This window comes from Rattus rattus, chromosome 1 (genome assembly GCF_011064425.1).
Source record: "Rattus rattus isolate New Zealand chromosome 1, Rrattus_CSIRO_v1, whole genome shotgun sequence".
In the NCBI taxonomy this organism is placed as follows: Eukaryota; Metazoa; Chordata; class Mammalia; order Rodentia; family Muridae; genus Rattus; species Rattus rattus.
Genome location: NC_046154.1, coordinates 155,636,424 through 155,654,608, shown reverse-complemented (window position 1 = coordinate 155,654,608; position 18,185 = coordinate 155,636,424). Strand labels below are relative to the sequence as shown.

The following is an 18,185-nucleotide window of genomic DNA, read 5'->3' as shown; positions in this document are numbered from 1 at the left end:
AAAACAATAGGGCTGGCAGGCCATCGGTCCGGGCAGACATTGGGAGGAAGGAGGTGGAGTATGAGGAAGAAAAAAACTATGTCTTTTAAGTTAGGGTCCGAGAAAGCAGGCAGATCCATCCAGTGGAGGTCCGTAAGCAGCTGCATTGTGAGGAGAGTTATCAGAGAAAAACCGAGAATTTCCACAGTGAGGAGGAATCTTGCTTAGGATTTGAGCCACCATCTAAAGAGATAAAAAGGGGGGAGGGGGAAAAAAGAGAAGTTATGCTTTTTGAGTGAGGGCTCAGAAAACTAGGCAGGCTTCTCTGTGAAGGTCTGCAAGCAACTTCGAAATGTATCCGATGTTTTCTGGGTATGTAGTTGAACCTCCTTGATCTACCCTAGAATGTGATTTGCTTTCTAACAGGGTTTCACTGTGCAGCCCTGGCTGGCTTGGAGCTCTGTGTAGATCAAGTATACATAGAACTGTGTCAATCCTCCTGAGTGCTAAGGTTACAGGTGTGAGCCTCAACTCTCCGCAGTTCTAGGATAATCTTAGTATTTAGGTTAGTTTACAGTTAGCATCGGTTAGTATGTATGTACACTCAGACCAATGTGTGCGATGTCTTGTGTATGCAAACCGAAGGACAACTCTGGAGACTTGGTTCTCCTTCCTGTGGATTCCGGGTTTTGCAGGTTTTGCAAGGTTTTCAGGCTTATGCAACAAATATCTTTACCAGCTGAGCCATCTTGTGGGGGGTGGGGTGGGGATGGGGTGAGGGGCGATAGGGGGCACATAGTTACCTCTGGAGGTAACTAAGATGCTAGTTTTTGGCAATGTTCACTTAAGGTCCTCAAATGTTGGTTACATGGTATTCAAAAGGATACACACTGGAGACAGTAACTAATCATAATGGGACTGATGTAGCAGTGTTCACCAAGCTGTGGAGGTGTTCACTGAGCTCAAGAACTTTCTATAGGTTGCTTATATGTTGCTTCACTTTGTTTCACTCACACTTACGGGAAATAGATAATTATTTACTCCATTTTACAAAGGAGAAAAGGTCAGCATACAAGGGACTATCTCCATAAAAGACTGGTATGAGAGCTCAGCAGTGTTTGTGCATTGGTCTGGGGACCTAAGTTCACAAGTGGCTGGAGGGAACCAGTTACAACCCTTGAGAGTTGGTCTGTGACTACAAGCATATTATGGAATTTGAATATGTAGATAAACACACAAAGACACAAATAAATAAAAATGTCAGGCAGTGGCGGTGCATACCTTTGATCCCAGCACTTGGGAGGCAGAGATAACTGAACCTCTGGGTTACAGACCAGCCTGGTCTATAAAGCCAATTTCAAGACTGCCAGGGCTGCACAGAGAAATCCTGTCTTGAAAATATATACATACATACACACATATATTGTATATATTTTTTCTAGCATCTTAGGTATATACAGAGTTATACTAAGGGCCATGAAAGATGGCTCAGCTGGTAAAGATATTTGTTGTACAAGCCTGATGTGTGTGTGTGTAATTTTTTTTTAAAGGTTTCAGACATGTGAAGTAGTTATTTTTTTTAGGGTCAGTTTGCTTGTGAGTTTAGGGATTGGACTAGAATGTTAACAAAACCTTGCCACTGGAAAGAAAAAAACAGTTTAATGTTTTCATCACAAATAATAAATGTTTAAAGGGAGAAAGATGTGACCTAATGTAAATATTATACAGTATATACATTTGTGAAAACACTAGTAATTGTTTTGTTTGTTTTTTTTTTTTTTTTTTCCTTTTTTTTGGAGCTGGGGACCGAACCCAGGGCCTTGTGCATGCTAGGCAAGCACTCTACCACTGAGCTAAATCCCCAACCCCAAAACTAGTAATTGTTAGTATATGTTTTACGCCTCTATGTATCAGCTAAAATTCAAGCTGGGTGCAGTAGCTCATGTCTCTCATTCTAGAGGAAAGAAGCTTAGCAGGACTGAGCTTGAGGCCAGTCTGTGCTAAAGAGTGAGACTCTGACTCAAAATAAAACAGTACAATTTTATTTAAAAACATTTTTTTCATTTTCTTTTCTTTCCCTTTGTTTGCTTCTTTCTTTCTTTTTCTTTTCTTTTGTTTTAAAGATTTATATATTTGTTCAGAGGCACCAGAAGAGGGTATCAGATCTTATTACAGATGGTTGTGAACCAACTGGGAATTGAACTCAGGACCTCTGGAAGAGCAGTCAGTGCTCTTAACCACTGAGCCATCTCTCCAGCCTTCTTTCTTTCTTCTTTTTGATTTTTTCCAGACAGGGTTTCCTGGAACTTGCTTTCTAGACCAGGCTGGCCTCAAACTCAGAGATTCGCCCGCCTCTGCCTCCTGAGTCCTGGAGTTAACTATGCCCTTTTTGTTTGTTTGTTTTGTCTGTTTGAAACAGGGTCTCCCTATATAGCTCCAGCTGTTCCGGTATTGGCTATACTGAGAAAACCACTTATATCCTTTAGGATGACTGTTCTAAAACAAGAAGGAGTTGGGATAGATATTATGAATGAAAACTTCTGAGAGTGGAAAGGAAGTTCCTGGAAAATTCAGCGTCCCTGAGAGATGCTATTATTTACTTATTTGCTGTAGTGGGCTGTCACTTCCATTCTCGGTTGCAATTCCCACACTGAGGTTGTTCCCACCCTTCCTGTGTCCCTTGAGTTGAGCAGGCACTTCCTGTCCTGTTGGAAATGAAAGTCAGAGTTGGGGGTAGCCGTGCAGTGCACGTATTTATTCTGCAGCATGCTGGTACTGTCTGTTCCGTTATCACAGCAGAGCAGCAGGAAAAGCAGAGAGCAGAGCTTTGTTTTAGAGAGAGTCTGCGCTTAATGTCTGCTGTGACAAAGACCAGTTAATTTACTGCTGGGGAATGCGTGTGGTGGCAGTGGGAGGTCTGAGGAGGGGCTCTGAAGGCATTCAGTCTCCCTCCCTGATCTAGGTGGATGGGTAGGCTTCCTTGGTATCACTCTGAAGTTTTCTTTTCTTGGTCCAACTCTCCTTCAAGGGCGAATTGGAGGTGAGTGTCTCAGCAGCTGTGTAGATAGATTCTTGCTGACCTTCTTTGCGAAACATGTTTTTTTAAAGAGTTATAATTTGTCTGTTTGACAGCTCAGAGAAGACAGCCTAACTCTGTGAACATCATTCAGCTTGGCTATAAATTCCACACCTGGTGAGTTTTTATCCTTGTTTAAGCTTCATGGGTCTTATGGGCTAAGAAATAGTAGATTAAAAAGTCTAACAGCTGGGCAAGATGGTGCAGGAAACTTATCACTCAGGAGAGCTGCATGTGGGTTAGGAGCTCAGGGTTTTTTCTCATTAGGTGGAAATCAACCCTAGCCTGGGCTACATGAGACCCTGGCTGAAAAAAGTACCAAGCAGGGCTGGAGAGTTGATTAGTGGTTGAGAGCCATTACAGAGGACCCAGACTTGATTCTCAGCACCCACATGGTGGTTCACAGGCATCTGTAACTCCAGTTTTAGACTTCCTACCTGTGTTCCTACACAGAGAAATCCTGTCTTGAAAAACCAAATAAATGAATTTTTTTTTAAAGGTTTCAGATTTGTGAAGTAGTTAGTTCCTACCATCAGGAACACAGGTGGTACACAATACTCATAAACGATTAAATAATTAACTTAAAAAAAAAGAATGATGAAGTTTATCGCTGGAAGGCTGGGAATGTGCCTCTGTGTCAGACTGCTTGATCATCCAGCACAGTCAAACAAGAGAGCCCAAACCATCCAAACGAAGTGGGGCTGAGTGTTCATGTGTGTATAGAATAGTGCACTAAGGAGACACGGAGACATTGAGTTTGAGGTCAGTGAGCACTACAGAGTGAGACCCTGTCTTACATGAACAAGAAATGAGTGAGCAATAAGGGTAAGTGAGACGGCGTCCACTTGGGCTGAAGGCTGAGCGTCGTGATTGGGAGAGCACTTGCTTAGCACACTGGAGTCTTCCCTGAGACCACCAAAAATAAATAAAGAATAACAATAAAAAGCTTCCACTTGTTTAAAAAAAAAATCCCAGAGCACTGAGGTTTGTGGAATCACTCTGTGGATGATGTCTTTGTGCTGGGAATGGCCACCCCGACTGAGTAGAGCAAAGGCTCTGAGATTATTTCCATTGTATATTTAATTTGTATATGCTTTTTGGCATTCTCATCTTTGTTCTTTTTTTAAATACATTTAAAATTTTTGTGTTTTTGTGTGTGTGTGTGTGTGTGTGTGTGTGTGTGTGTGTGTGTGTGTGTGTGTGTGTGTGTTGGGGGAGTGCATACTTTAGCATGTATGGCGGTCAGAGGACAAATTTCAGGAGTAGGTTCTCCCTTGTACCCTGTGAGTCCCAGAAACTGAATCCAGATCTTTCAGCACCTTTACCTGCTGAACCATCCAAAAAAAAAGTATAACCTAGGCTGACCTCTTGCCTCAGTCACCTCAGTGGATGACTCTGTGGCCTTTGCTGACCTCAAGCTTTTGGTGATCCTTCTTCATGCATGCTGGAGTTACATTAAACAGTGTATCACTATTCCTAGGCCATACTCTTCCTTTTTCCTTATTATTCTTTTTTTTTTTTTAAAGATTTATTCATTTATTATACATAAGTACACTGTAACTGTCTTCAGATATACCAGAAGAGGGCATCAGATCTCTTTACAGATGATTGTGAGCCACCATGTGGTTGCTGGGAATTGAACTCAGGACCTCTGGAAGAGTAGTCGGGTGCTCTTAACCGCTGAGCCATCTCTCCAGCCCTTATTATTCTTTTAAGATCCATTTTTTTTCTTTTTCTTTTTTTCGGAGCTGGGGACCGAACCCAGGGCCTTGCGCTTGCTAGGCAAGCGCTCTACCACTGAGCTAATCCCCAACCCCTTAAGATCCATTTTTTATGTTAAAAAAAATTTTGACTTGGCAGTGGTGGTGCATGTCTTCAATCCCAGCTCTCGAGAGGCACAGGTAGGCAGATATCTATGAGTTCCAGGCCAGCCTGGTCAACAGAGTGAGTTCCAGATCATCCAAGGCTATACAATAAGAAAAAATTGTGTGTGCATGTGTGTATGCATTTGTATATGAAAGAAAGAGGGAGGGGAGGGGGAGAGGGAGAGGGAGGGAGAGGGGAGGAGGGAGAAGGAGAGAAGGAGGGAGAGAGGGGGAGGGAGAGGGAGGATGGAGAGGGAGAGGGGAAGGGAAGAGAGGGCGAAAAAGAGAGCGAGAGAGAGAGCACGCACATATATGAGAATCTGGGTATCCATGGAAGTTAGTGATAATAGAGGTAGCAGTGAGTCACCTGATGTGGGTGCTGGGAATCTCCTGGAGGAGCAGCAATGCTCTTAACCCCTGATCTTTCTTACTGCATCAGGATCACCCTAAATATAAACTAGTCTGACCTCTGACCTCGCACATTCTGTATCTTTTTTTTTTCAGAGCTGGGGACCGAACCCAGGGCCTTGCGCTTGCTAGGCAAGCGCTCTACCGCTGAGCTAAATCCCCAACCCGGCACATTCTGTATCTTAATACAGTCTTCACATGCTCTGGAAGGCAGAGTCAAGAGGGTTACATCAAGCTTGAAATCTTAAAAAAAAAAACAAAACATTATTTCATTTTATTGATTTTCGTATATACATGTGTGGGCATGCCACATTGGATGCTGGGGTCGGGGGAGAACAAGTTTTGTTAGCCGGTTCTCTCTTTCTACCATGTGGATCTGGGGACCTAACTTAGGCCCAGGAACCTACTAAGTCATTTTGCAGGCCAAGTTTGAGATCTTGTAGCTGAGAGCTCAGGGAAAGAAAGCTTCACATCAAAACCAAACAACAACAAAAAACATTGTGTTTTCATTGATAACAGGGTAATTGTCTTTTTATAACAATCAGAATTTGTTCGTGGAGAAATAGATAAGAACTCTTCTTTCTAGCTTGAACTAAGCCCACGGAAAAACAAGCCAAAATAGAACATCGCGGGCATTAGGACCCAGTGGAAGTGATTTGCCCTGACTTTGGGTTAACTTCTTTCAGTGACGTAAGGAGCAGACCTAGCTCACTCTTCCCCGCAGGGCCCCCCCTTCCTCCCCACCTCTCACTCCCTCTCTCTCTCTTGCTTGCTCCTTTTCCCCTCTTTCTCCTCCCCCTCCCTTCTCCCTTCCCTCCCTTTTTCCCTCCCTTCCTCTCTCCCTCTCCTTTCCCCCTCCCTCCTCCCTCCCTTTTTCTCCCTCCCTTTCCTTCACTCTCTTCTTTCTCTCTCTCAGCTCCGTAACAGTAAAGAAAAAATGCTGCTATCAGTGACTTCCAGGCCTGGGATTTCGACTTTTGGCTATAACAAGAACAACAAGAAGGTAGGAAAAAGTGCTTTTGGGGAATCCAGCCACTTCCTTTCCTAGGGATCCGGGAGCGCCCTTCCTTTAGAATTCTCCTTTAAGAGGGGAACTAGATTCCTCTCTCCCCCTTCAGTGCCTCTCCTTCCATCTCATCTTTCCTGCCTTTTTGCACCTGGTTCTGGAGTTAAAGGAATTTAGAGCAGAGGTTTGTGAGGCTGGAGGAAGCAGCGGGATAAAAACAACCAACTTTGTAAGTTTGTATCTTCTGAAACGAAGTTCGTTTGATTGTTGCTGCTGCGTCAATGGGGATAGCATGACAACTCAGACCTTGTCCCTAGGCCCACTCCCCACAAGATTATTTTATCATTTTGGTTAATTGCATCCACCCTTACGCCGCCCCCCCCCCGTGCCCCCCCTCCCCACTTGCCTTTTACTCAATCCACCAGCTAGCTGAAATTACAGGTAGTCTGAGAGGTCTCTAGGCTGGTCAAGAATTAAGTGTGCGCTTCTAGACCAAGAGACCCTACCCAACCCCACCCATCCTGGCAGAGGAATTTTGGGAGATAACGCGCTTTGGGATTAAGGCAGAAAGCTCTGTGATTCTTTGGGTCGTGCCTTTGAGAGGATACTCAGAACCCTGCAGATAGCCAGGCTTAGCAGGGATCCCTGGAGTCCTTATGATTAACCCCTGGCTGCCTGAGGAGTTAAAGTATGGTTGAGTGAATGGACAGCCTGGAGAGAGGGACAGGCCTGCCCACATTTGCCAGAGAACATCCTTGGCAGTTTCTTGGCGTTTTGTGGTATGCAGTGCTGGAGGAGGAGCTTTGGGCCATAGCAGGAAGACTTTCTGAGCTCTCTGAGCATTACAGCTGTTTTTTAAGAAAACACGTGGTGCAGAGATCTATGCTTGTTTGGTGGAATGTTGGAGGTGGGGAAAGAGTCATGGCCTCATGGACCTGAGAAGACCTCAGAGACTCGAATACTAGTATTCTATCAGGGCAGCACCCCAGTGGGTTTAGTTTATGTGGCTTTCATTCTGTTTGTATGCTTAAGAGATCAAGCTCTATAGCCAGGTGGTGGTGCACCCCTTCCTTCCTTCCTTCCTTTCTTTCTTTCTTTCTTTCTTTCTTTCTTTCTTTCTTTCTTTCTTTCTTTCTTTCTTTCTTCTTTTCTTTTTTTCTTTTTCTATTTCCAGAGCTGAGGACTGAACCCAGGGCCTTGTGCTTGCTAGGCAAGTGCTCTACCACTGAGCTAAGTCCCCAACCCCAGGTGCACCCCTTTAATCCTGGTACTCAGGAAGCAGAGGCAGTCTGATCTCTAAGTTCAATACCAGCCTGGTCTACAAAGCACGTTCCAGGACAGCCACAGTCACAGAGAGAAACACTGTTTCAGGAAATAAACAAAAACAAAAAAGAAATGAAGCACTATGCATATTTTTGATTACACGCACACAAACATATGAAATGTTTCAATACATATAATGTATTAACTGATGTCCTTATTCTACTCAACTCAATATAGAACTGTATAAAAACTTCATTTTTTTTTTTTTTTATGTTAGTTTTGGTTTTTGAGACATGGTCTCCCTCTTTACTCCAAGTTGGCCTAGAACTCACTCTGTAGCCCACGCTGGTCACTGGATCACAGGCATGAATGAGCCACACTGAATCTTATTCCCCCCTCTCCCCCACCCATCCTTCCTTCCTTCCTTTCTTTCTATTCTGGTTTTATTATGTAGCCCAAATGGTCTTCAAACTTGTAATCCTCCTGGCTCAGCCTCTTTTCTGACTCTTTTTCCCCTCCAAGTTTCTCAGAATACCGATTAGAATAAAAGGAAATGAATTTTCTCTTTCAAGTTTTTATGTATTTGGATCTATTTAAAATGTCTTCTTAGCTCTCCTATCCTTTGGAGTATGGGAGATGTCTAGGATTTAGATTCCTTATTTTTTTCTTTTGTTTTTTGTTGGTGCTGATGTTGGGGATGGAACTTGTGGCCTTGCACATACACTTGACAACTAAGCCAACAGCCAGATGTTTAGATTATAAGTGTAGGAGAACTCAGGGAGCAAGAGATAGGACTGCAGATTTCAATTTACCTTCTATCTCTCCCTGATAGTAGTTCAGGAAGCACTGGCAGTGGGCAGGATAGGAGTGGGAGCAGCTGTGCGCGTACTCACTAATAGGATTTGCCAAGAAGACCTTGGCGGATGGTGGGGTGGCCCGGTGTGAAAGCCATTGGCATTTCAAGCCCCAGGTCCCATGAAGGAGAGAATCTCTCCCTTCCTGAAATTTGTCATGCCATGTGCTCACCCAGAGTATGGCATGTGTATGCACTCCCAGATACACACAGATATACACTAATGATAATAATAATTTTATAAAGTAACTTAAAAAAGCATTTGGGGGTCTCTCAAGATGATTCAGATGGCAAAGGTTATGCCTTCAAGCTTGAGTCCTATCTCAGGACCTACATTAGGTAGGAGACTCCCATAAGTTGTCCTCCGACCTCTACATGCACACAATAAATTAAAGTGTTAAGTGGAAAAAAAATCATTCTTTGGATTCTTATAAGCCAGTGTTCTGAAACATCTAAGGAAGCGATATTTGCACAGTGTGCATACTGTGGCTGTGCACAGGACTGATTCTGTGTGTATATGTGGGCTTGTGGATTTCCATTATGAACTGAGACTGCTATGCTGCTCTATATGTTGCTGTTGACACATGGAATTGGGTGCATTTGTTCTTGTTTCAAAAGTGTTTCAATGTATTTTCTCATGTAAATCTGTGCTTTGGTGGGGGGGGGCTTGTTGGGGATTGGTCTGGTGCAGTTTTGATTCTATGTATCCCTGGTTGGCTTGAAACTTACTCTGTAGCTGTATAGACCCAGCTGCCCTCAAACTCAGTCTTCCGGCTTCAGGTTCCAGTTTCCCAGCATTACATGCCAGCATCACCATGCAAAGCGATTCATGCAGTTTTTTGTTTTTTAATGTAACTGGGTGTTTTGCCCGCAGGTATGTCTGCATACCACACAAGTGCCTTGTGCCTTTGGAGGCTAGAAAGGGTGTTAAGTCCCCTGAAACTGGAGTTCCAGACAGTAGTGAGCTGCTATGTGGCTGCTGGGAGCCTAACCTGCATGCTCTAAAATAAGCCAGTGCTCTTAACTACCAAGCCCAATTTGTGCACTTTTTAACCTAAAGTTAAACATTTTAAAGACCCTGGGCTGAGCATTGGTGGCCTTCTGTGAGTTTGAGGCCAGCCTGGATAACATAGAGAGAACTTGTCTCAAGAAAAACAAGCAAGCAGCTTGGACAAGTGGCGCGCACCTTTGATCCCAGCTGAGAGAGGCAGAGGCAGGTGGATCTCGGAGTTCCAGGCCAGCCTGGTGTACAGAGTGAGTTTTAGGACAGCCAGGGCTACACAGAGAAACCCTGTCTTGAAAAACCAAAATGAGCTTTTGTTAATTTTTAGTGATAAATCTAAAGTTTTTAAAGTTAAAAATAAAAAGATTTGTCAAAGTCCTATAGTTTCTTACTCATCTCTGACTCCTGGAGGAGAATGGGTGACATTAGTTTGCTGGACATGTTCTTCCAGGCGTTTCTCTCTGCTGTGATAATTCCCAGTGTTGGTAGGATAACCAGGGTTACACAGCATGGGTCAGTGTAGTACAAAAGGCCAAGTGACACACTGTAATGCAGGTGTTCTGTTGTACGAAGACTGGGGAGGTAGAGGCAGGAGTACGACTTCAAGGTCATCCTAAGCTACAGAGTGAGTTTGAGTTCAGTTTCGTGAGGGCCATTCCTAAATAAATAAACAAACAGGGTTGGGCTTGGTAGAATTCTTGCTTGTTAATCTCCAGCTCCCAGCAACACACAAACAGATCTAAATGTCACAAGCCCGAAATCCTCAACCTCAAAGGCCACAAGTTTGAGACCAGCCTGATCTATATAGTGATCTCTAGGCCAATCCAGGGCTAAATAGTAAGACCCTGTCTCATAAAAACAATAAAACTAAAAAGTAAGGCCCTAGCTTTGATTTTTAACATCTTACCCTGCCCCCTGCTCCCAACCCCCACATGCCAAAAAAGCCATGAAGTGAAATATATATATTTATGAAACATATATATATATATATATATGTTTCTTTATATAAGGAAAAAATTTACATTATAGTTTACTGCTGTTTATGGTTATTAATTCTAGTTTCTAGAATAAAAAATACTTATAAAAACTTGCAAGGCAACTCGGTGGGTGCTTACCACACAGCCTTAGGATCTGAGGAAATGAGTCTGGTCCTAGAATCCACGTAAGGAGGCTGGAGGAGGTGGTGCAAGTCTGTAACCCCAGCACTTTTATGGCAAGATGGCTGAACTGCCTGGAGGTTCTTGGACCAGCTCTCCTGGTGATACAGAACAGCAGAAGTAATAAGATCATGCTGTGAGGGCTGGAGAGATGGCCCAGCAGTTAAGACTGCTATTCCAGAAGTTCCGAGTTCAAATCCCAGCAATTACATGGTGGCTCACAACCATCTGTAATGGGGTCTAATGCCCTCTTCTATTGTCTGAAGACAGCTACAGTGTACTTATACATAGTAAATAAATCGTTTTTAAAAATGAAGACCCTACCTTGAGGTCGAAGGAGAGAACTGTCTCCTGTGTAAGTTATCCTCTGACCTCCACACACATGCTGTAGCATGCACACACATGATAAATATAAAATTCAAAATTTAAAAGATATAGTAAAAACGGGAAGCTTCTTAGCAGACTGCCTGGTACCCTGAAGCTCTGGAATCCATCCTAGCATAAACTAGTGTAGTGCAGGCCTGCAATCCCAGCACTGGGAACAGATGTGGTCATCCTGGGTTCCATAGGCAACCTGGGATGCCCAAGACCCTGTCTCCATAAAACAGAAAGGCTGGATGTGTTTGTGTATTTTAATCCCAGTATCTGGGAGGCAGAGGCAGGTAGATCTTTCTGAATTAGAGTCCCAGGCCAGCTACACATAGTGAGGCTCTGTCACAAGATAGCAACAGCCAGATGCAGCAGCACAGGTCTTTAATTTTAGTACTGGGAAGCAGAGGCAGGCAGAGCTCTGTGAGTTTGAGACCAGCCTGGTCTGCAGAGCCAGTTCAGGACAGCCAGGGCCTCACAGAGAGACCCTGTCTCAAAATACCAAGAGGGGGAAAAATCACAAAATGGAAAAGTGTGGATTTCAAAAAGGCTTCTACAAGATATTTTGATATGATTACTTAAAAAAAAAAAGCTAATGGCCTTGATTTAGATAAATAAATACAAAGAAAGGTTAGTTGTAGGTCTCAAGGTGCCTTCATTTGAGCAGGGCCGTTACCTCTGTGCAGCCGGGAGATAGGTGAATAGGTCTGGGAATAAAGAAATCTGTATTTGTGAGGCTTCTAACCACGCCTTCCTTGGCATCATCTCCTTGGCATGTGTTGTTAAACTTAACCCCTCACAGCCACAAACATTTCCTTTAGGAAAAAGAAAAGGGACTACTTTTGTTTGTTTTCCTGCCCCCTTGTGAGTGTATCAGGTAAGTATGCACATGTGGGGCCCCTCAGTCTTACCCACTGAGACAAGGTCTGGGGGCTGAAGTAGAGCTCCAGGGCTCCCATGTTTCACTGCCACCTTTTTTTTTTTTTTTTTCCTTCGGAGCTGGGGACTGAACCCAGGGCCTTGCCCTTGCTAAGCAAGCGCTCTACCACTGAGCTAAATCCCCAACCCCTCACTGCCACCTTTGGGAATCCACCTGGGATTTGTGGCATTCACAAGAGTGCTTGGAATTTCTTTACCTGATGAGCTATCTCCCAGCTGTGTGTGTGGTGTTTGAGATGGGTCTCTCTGTAGCCCAGGCTAGCCTTGTTTGAAGGTAACCCTCTGTCCTTATCTCCTGATTCTGGGGTTGTAGGCACTCGCCACATTGACTGGCATGGGACTGTCTTTGATTTGAACTAATTTACCTTCCCCACAGATTTTGCTCACAGCATGGTGATTTACATACATAATTCAAGTACTCCTGGAGGTCCAGGCAAAAGGACAGTGAGTTCAAGGGTAGCCTCACCAGTTCTAGTTAGGTTCTAGGCTGCAGGGGTTGGGGATTTAGCTCAGTGGTAGAGCGCTTGCCTAGCGTGGGCAAGGCCCTGGGTTCGGTCCCCAGCTCCGGAAAAAAAAAAAAAAAAAAAAAAGGTTCTAGGCTGCATAAAATGTGTCTCAAAAAAAAAAAAAAAATCGGGGTTGGGGATTTAGCTCAGGGGTAGAGCGCTTGCCTAGGAAGCGTAAGGCCCTGGGTTCGGTCCCCAGCTCCAAAAAAAAGAATCAAAAAAAAAAAAAAAATCTTATTTCCTGCCCCACATGTATCTCAGTTCATACAGACTTCCACAGTTGGGCCTGATTCTGCTCTGTAGGAGTCTTCTGTCTTCCCTCCTGGCTGCTAGGTCAACAGTCATAGCCCCTGGCTCTCTCTCTGCCTGCTCTATATCTGTCTTCCTTTTGAGTGAGAAAGGATCTGTTTATAACAGAGTGCAGAGACCTCTTCTCTTTCACGGTTTGGTGTTTTTGGATGGCTTACTAGACCAGAGCTCTACAGAGCCACGCCCCTGCTCCTTTCTCTCTTCCATTTCAGTCCAAGCTTCATTGATTATTAAACTTCCTTTTTAAAATTATTTTAATTATTTATTATATATAAGTACACTGTAGCTGTCCTCAGACACACCAGAAGGGGGCATCAGATCCCACTACAGATGGTTGTGAGCCACCATGTGGTTGCTGGGATTTGAACTCAGGACCTCTGGAAGAGCAGTCGGGTGCTCTTAACCACTGAGCATCTCTCCAGCCCATTAAACTTCTTAAGCCAGGGGTGGTGGTGCACACCTTTGTGGGTGGTGCCATCCCTGGGCTGGTGGTCCTGGGTTCTATAACAAAGAAGACTGAGCAAGCCAGTAAGCAGCACCACTCCATGGCCTCTGCATCAGCTCCTGCCTTCAGGCTCCTGTCCTGTTTGAGGTCCTGTCCTGACTTCCTTCCATGATGAACAGTGATGTGGAAGTATATGCCAAATAAACCCTTTCCTCTCCAACTTACTTTTTGGTTATGAGGTTTCATTGCAGCAATAGAAACCCTAATTAGGACAAATTGTTAACAGCGTAGTGGGTATCCTGTGACAAACCTGACCATGTTTTTATGGGGAGGGCTGTGGAAGGACTTTGGAACTTTGGGCTAGAAAAGCCATTGAGTGGGATGCCCTGTGGGAGCTTGGAAGATAAGAACATTGAGAGCTGTGCAGAAGATGGAGGCCTGGCTTGAGACGTTTCAGAGGGAAGTTTAAAGACTATTAGTGGCATTTGTAATAGAAATTAAGTTAAGAATTAAGATTCTGCCATTCTTGTCAGCTGGGGCTGGGGTGGCAATTGCAATTAACGAGAGACTGGCAGCGCTGAAGCCAAACCTTTGTGTTACTGGGACGATTGATGGTGGTCATCGAGAGCTGAGAAACTAGCAGTGACTAAGAGACCAGCATCACTGAGGTAGAATCTTCTGGGGAGTGTTTTCTGTGAGCACAGAGAAGCTGTGGGCAAAGGTTGTACCTCGTGCTAGCATTTGGACTTGGCAATGTGTAAGTCACCCAGGTGGTACTACTGGTTTTGAAGGCATGGAGAGCAGCTGAGGCCTGGCACTGTGAGAGGCCAGGAGAGGTCATTGGTGAAGGTGCAGCCTCAGTGGCAGTTGAAGCCCAGGACTGAAGGGAACTTGAGCTTGACACCATGAAGAGAGCCTGTGAGAGGGTACTGGTGAAATTGCAGCCCAGTTGCAGTAGAAGACCCAGCATTTTGGAGATGCCAGGACCACAGGATGACCACCAAGAACAGCAGCAGCTGTGGAATAGAACCTCCCAGAATTGAAGGCACGATGTATGCTGTAGGGGGCAGAGCTGGAGAAGTGACCCAAGCCCTTAGAGAAGCCCAGAAGATCACAAGTGGATCCCAAACATTTGACATTAAGTTATCTATATTGTTTGAGATTGGTTCAGATTGTGACTGTGCCCTGGTTCTTCCCTCTTGAAAAATGTATTTAATTTTGATTTTTACAGGAGCCCACTGCTAAAAAACTTTGAACTTTTAAAAGAGATTTAGATTTTTAGAGAGATTAGATCTTTTGTTTTTTGTTTTTTGTTTTTTGTTTTGTTTTGTTTTGTTTTGTTTGAGACAGGGTCTCTGTGTTCTGTTCTGGAACTCTGGCTGGCCTGGAGCTCACAGATATCTGCCTGCCTCTGGCTCCCAAGTGCTGGGATCAAACGTGTGTGCACGTTCTCACCATCCAGGAGATTGGATATGTTAAAGAAACTGAAATTTCAATGTGTTTGTAAAGACTGTGGGGCTTTTATTTATTTTATTATTTTTATTTATTTCCTTTACATATCTATTGCTGCCCTTCTCTCCTAGTCCCCTCATCATACAACCCTCCTCACACAACCCTCCTCACACAACTCTCCTCACACAACCCTCCTCACACAACCCTCCTCACACAACTCTCCTCACACAACCCTCCTCACACAACCCTCCTCACACAACCCTCCTCACACAACCCTCCTCACACAACTCTCCCCACACAACCCTCCTCACAACCCTCCTCACACAACCCTCCTCACACAACTCTCCTCACAACCCTCCTCACACAACCCTCCTCACACAACTCTCCTCACACAACCCTCCTCACAACCCTCCTCCACACAACCCTCCTCACAACCCTCCTCCACACAACCTTCCTCACACAACTCTCCCTCACAACCTCCTCCACACAACCCTCCCCACACAACTCTCCTCACAACCCTCCTCACACAACCCTCCTCACACAACCCTCCTCACACAACCCTCCTCACACAACTCTCCCCACACAACCCTCCTCACAACCCTCCTCACACAACCCTCTTCACACACCCCTCCTCACACAACCCTCCTCACACAACCCTCCTCACACAACTCTTTTCACAACCCTTCTTCTTCCCTGAGAGGGTTAGGTATCCTTGGGTATCCTGTGACTCTGGCACATCAAGTCTCCAGGGCTAGGCACATCTTCCACTGAGGCCAGACAAGGCAGTCCAGTTACGGGAGTGTTTTCCACAGACAGACAAGAGCTTTTGGGATAGCCACTGCTCCAGTTGTTCCGGATCCACATCTGCTACATACGTGCAGGGGGCCTAGGTCTTTGGTTGGTAGTTCAGTCTCCGAGATCCCCCAAAGGTTAGTTGACTCTGTCGGTCTTCCTGTGGAGTTTCTGTCCTCTTTGGGGCCCTCAATTCTTCCCCCAACTCTTCCATAAGAGTCCCTGAGCTCCAACCAATGTTTGGCTGTGGGTCTCTGCGTCTGTTTTAGTCAGCTGCTGGGTGGAACCTCTCGGGGACAGTTATGCTAGGCTCCTATCAGGTATCAATAGAGTCAAGGATTGGTGCTTGTCTGTTGTTTATGTTTTTATGTGAGATCTTGGGGATGAATAAGAAAGTGAGTGTTGTGGCTTAATAGCAATGTGTTATTGTGTCAACTTTACAAGAGGTCAGTTGTACTGGCTGGCTTAATGTGTCAACTTGACACAAGCTAGAGCCGTCAGAGAGGACGGAGCTTCAGTTGAGGAAATTCCTCCATGAGGACCAGCTGTAAGGCATTTTCTCAACTACTGATCAATGGGGGAGGGTCCAGCCCATTGTGGTGGTGCTGTCCCTAGGCTGATGGTCCTGGATTGGATAAGAAAGCAAGCTAAACAAGCCATGAGGAGCAAGCCAGTAAGCAGCACCCCTCCACGGTCTCTCCATCAGCTACTGCTTCCAGGTTCCTGCCCTGTTTGAGTTCCTGTCCTAACTTCCTTTGGTTATGAACGGCAATACGGAACTATAAGCCAACTTTTCTCCCCAACTTGCATTTTGGTCATGGTGTTTTGTCACAACAATAGAAATCCTAACTAAGACAGGTGGAGTGTCCCCAAGTGCAAGGGGGATGTTGTTTTGTTTTAACTTGTAAATATGGAAATGTTTCCCCGTGAAGTGCTGGCTGGACAGTTGACTGAATTGGCAGGTGAGGAGTTATTTTGTTATCCTCTTATTTATAGTCTTTCTGACTCTTGCTAAATTTGGTTACTGATCCTGTGTTCTTAGGGAGGCTGGAAAGATGGCTCAGTGGTTAAGAGCACTGGTTACTCTTCCAGAGATCTTGAGTTCAAATCCCAGCAACCACATATAATAAATACTTCTTTAAAGAAAAAAGAAAAATGGTTTAAGAAAGTGATAAGAGGTTTCATGAGTTTTAGTTTGTGCAGATCTTATTCATTTAGAGCTAGATTCTTTTTTTTTTTTTTTTTTTAGAGCTGGGGACCGAACCCGGGGCCTTGTGCTTGTTAGGCAAGCGCTCTACCACTGAACTAAATCCCCAACCCCTAGAGCTAGATTCTTATTTCAACCTAGACAGCTCATATACGTGATTATACCACTCATTACAATTCCTGTCATTTCCTTTTTCTTTCCGATGTTAGGTCCCCAGCTCGAAAAAAAAAAAAAAAAAGAAGGAAAGAAAAAAAAGATTTATTTTATGTATGTGAGTACACCGTCACTGTCCTCAGACACACCAGAAGAGGGCATCGGATCCCATTACAGACGGTTGTGAGCCACCATGTGGTTGCTGGGATTTGAACCCAGGACCTCTGGAAGAGCAGTCAGTGCTCTTAACCGCTGAGCCATCTCTCCAGCCCCCCATACCTTGTATTTTCTTTTGTTTTGTTTCTTTGAGATAGGTTCTTGTTGCATAGGGTTCGTGCTCACCTGAAACCCAAGCTTCTCTTGCTTTAGCTTCCTGAGTCCCGGGAGTGCAGGAAACTATGACTGCTTACCATTTTTTTTTATCTTCTAAAACAATTGTTTTCTGTGGGTGGTGTTTAGGCGGTCTGTGTATCATGCTTACATCCTAGAGGATGATGCTGGATCACCTGGAACTGAAGTTATAGGCAGTTGTGAGCTGTCGTGTGTCTGCTGGGAACTGAAACTCGGTACTCTAGGAGAAGAGCCAGTGCTCTTATCCACTGAGCCATCTCTCTAGTCCCATCCATTTATTTTTTATTTTATTTTTATTCTATTTTCTGGGAGGTTCCCTTTAGTCTGTCTTCCAGCCCCAGCATGCTTTTTTTTTTTTCTTTTCTTTTCTTTTCTTCGGAGCTGGGGACCGAACCCAGGGCCTTGCGCTTGCTAGGCAAGCGCTCTACCACTGAGCCAAATCCCCAACCCAGGATCGATCCATGCTTTTGAAATCTAAAATCTTACTTTCTCTCAGTTGTCCTCGCCGTTTCTGTGCAATCCTGTTTATTTGGTTTTGTTTTGAGACAAGTCTCACCGAAGGCCTGGTCTAGGAAGGACAGAGCTCCTGCCCCAGACTTGCTGATGTCTGCCACATTGTCCATTCCTGTCTTTGTTGAATTCTACTTTTGCTCCGTAGAAGGAATCATTTTTGTTTAGACCTCTCACAACTCTTTCCCTGTGTCCCTGTGACTTCTTCCCCTGTGCTCGGTTTCCTCTGAGTTCCTTTTTTGATTTCCTTTTTGTTTTGGTGTCTGACTTCATAGGTTTTCTTCTAATTATATCTCGTGGCTTGGGGCTGTTTAAGTGGAAGGCATTGAAACCAGATGGAAGCATTCTTGGCATGGGAAGTAGTGGTCTCGATTGTGAAGTAATCAGGCTGAAGCCTGAGGGAGCACTGGGGGTTGCTGGGTTCTGGGCATCTTTGTTGGGTGTGTTAGTTTTTCAGAGAGGGAGGTGGCACTAGAGACGTAGCAGCATGTTTTGGCCTTGGTACTTATTCCCATCCAGCTGTGCTTGGTGACTATGAATCC

General features: G+C 44.7%; 1 protein-coding gene across 1 annotated transcript in view; it reads left to right on the top strand.

Moving 5' to 3' along the window:
• The first annotated feature begins 6,171 nt into the window (after positions 1-6,171).
• Positions 6,172-18,185, top strand: part of Rbms2 (RNA binding motif single stranded interacting protein 2) — a 40,483-nt gene continuing 28,469 nt past the window's right edge. The window contains exon 1 of the mRNA XM_032908870.1: positions 6,172-6,331. Coding sequence (XP_032764761.1) covers positions 6,266-6,331 — 66 coding nt within the window. The 5' untranslated portion in view covers positions 6,172-6,265. The remainder of the gene's footprint in view (positions 6,332-18,185) is intronic.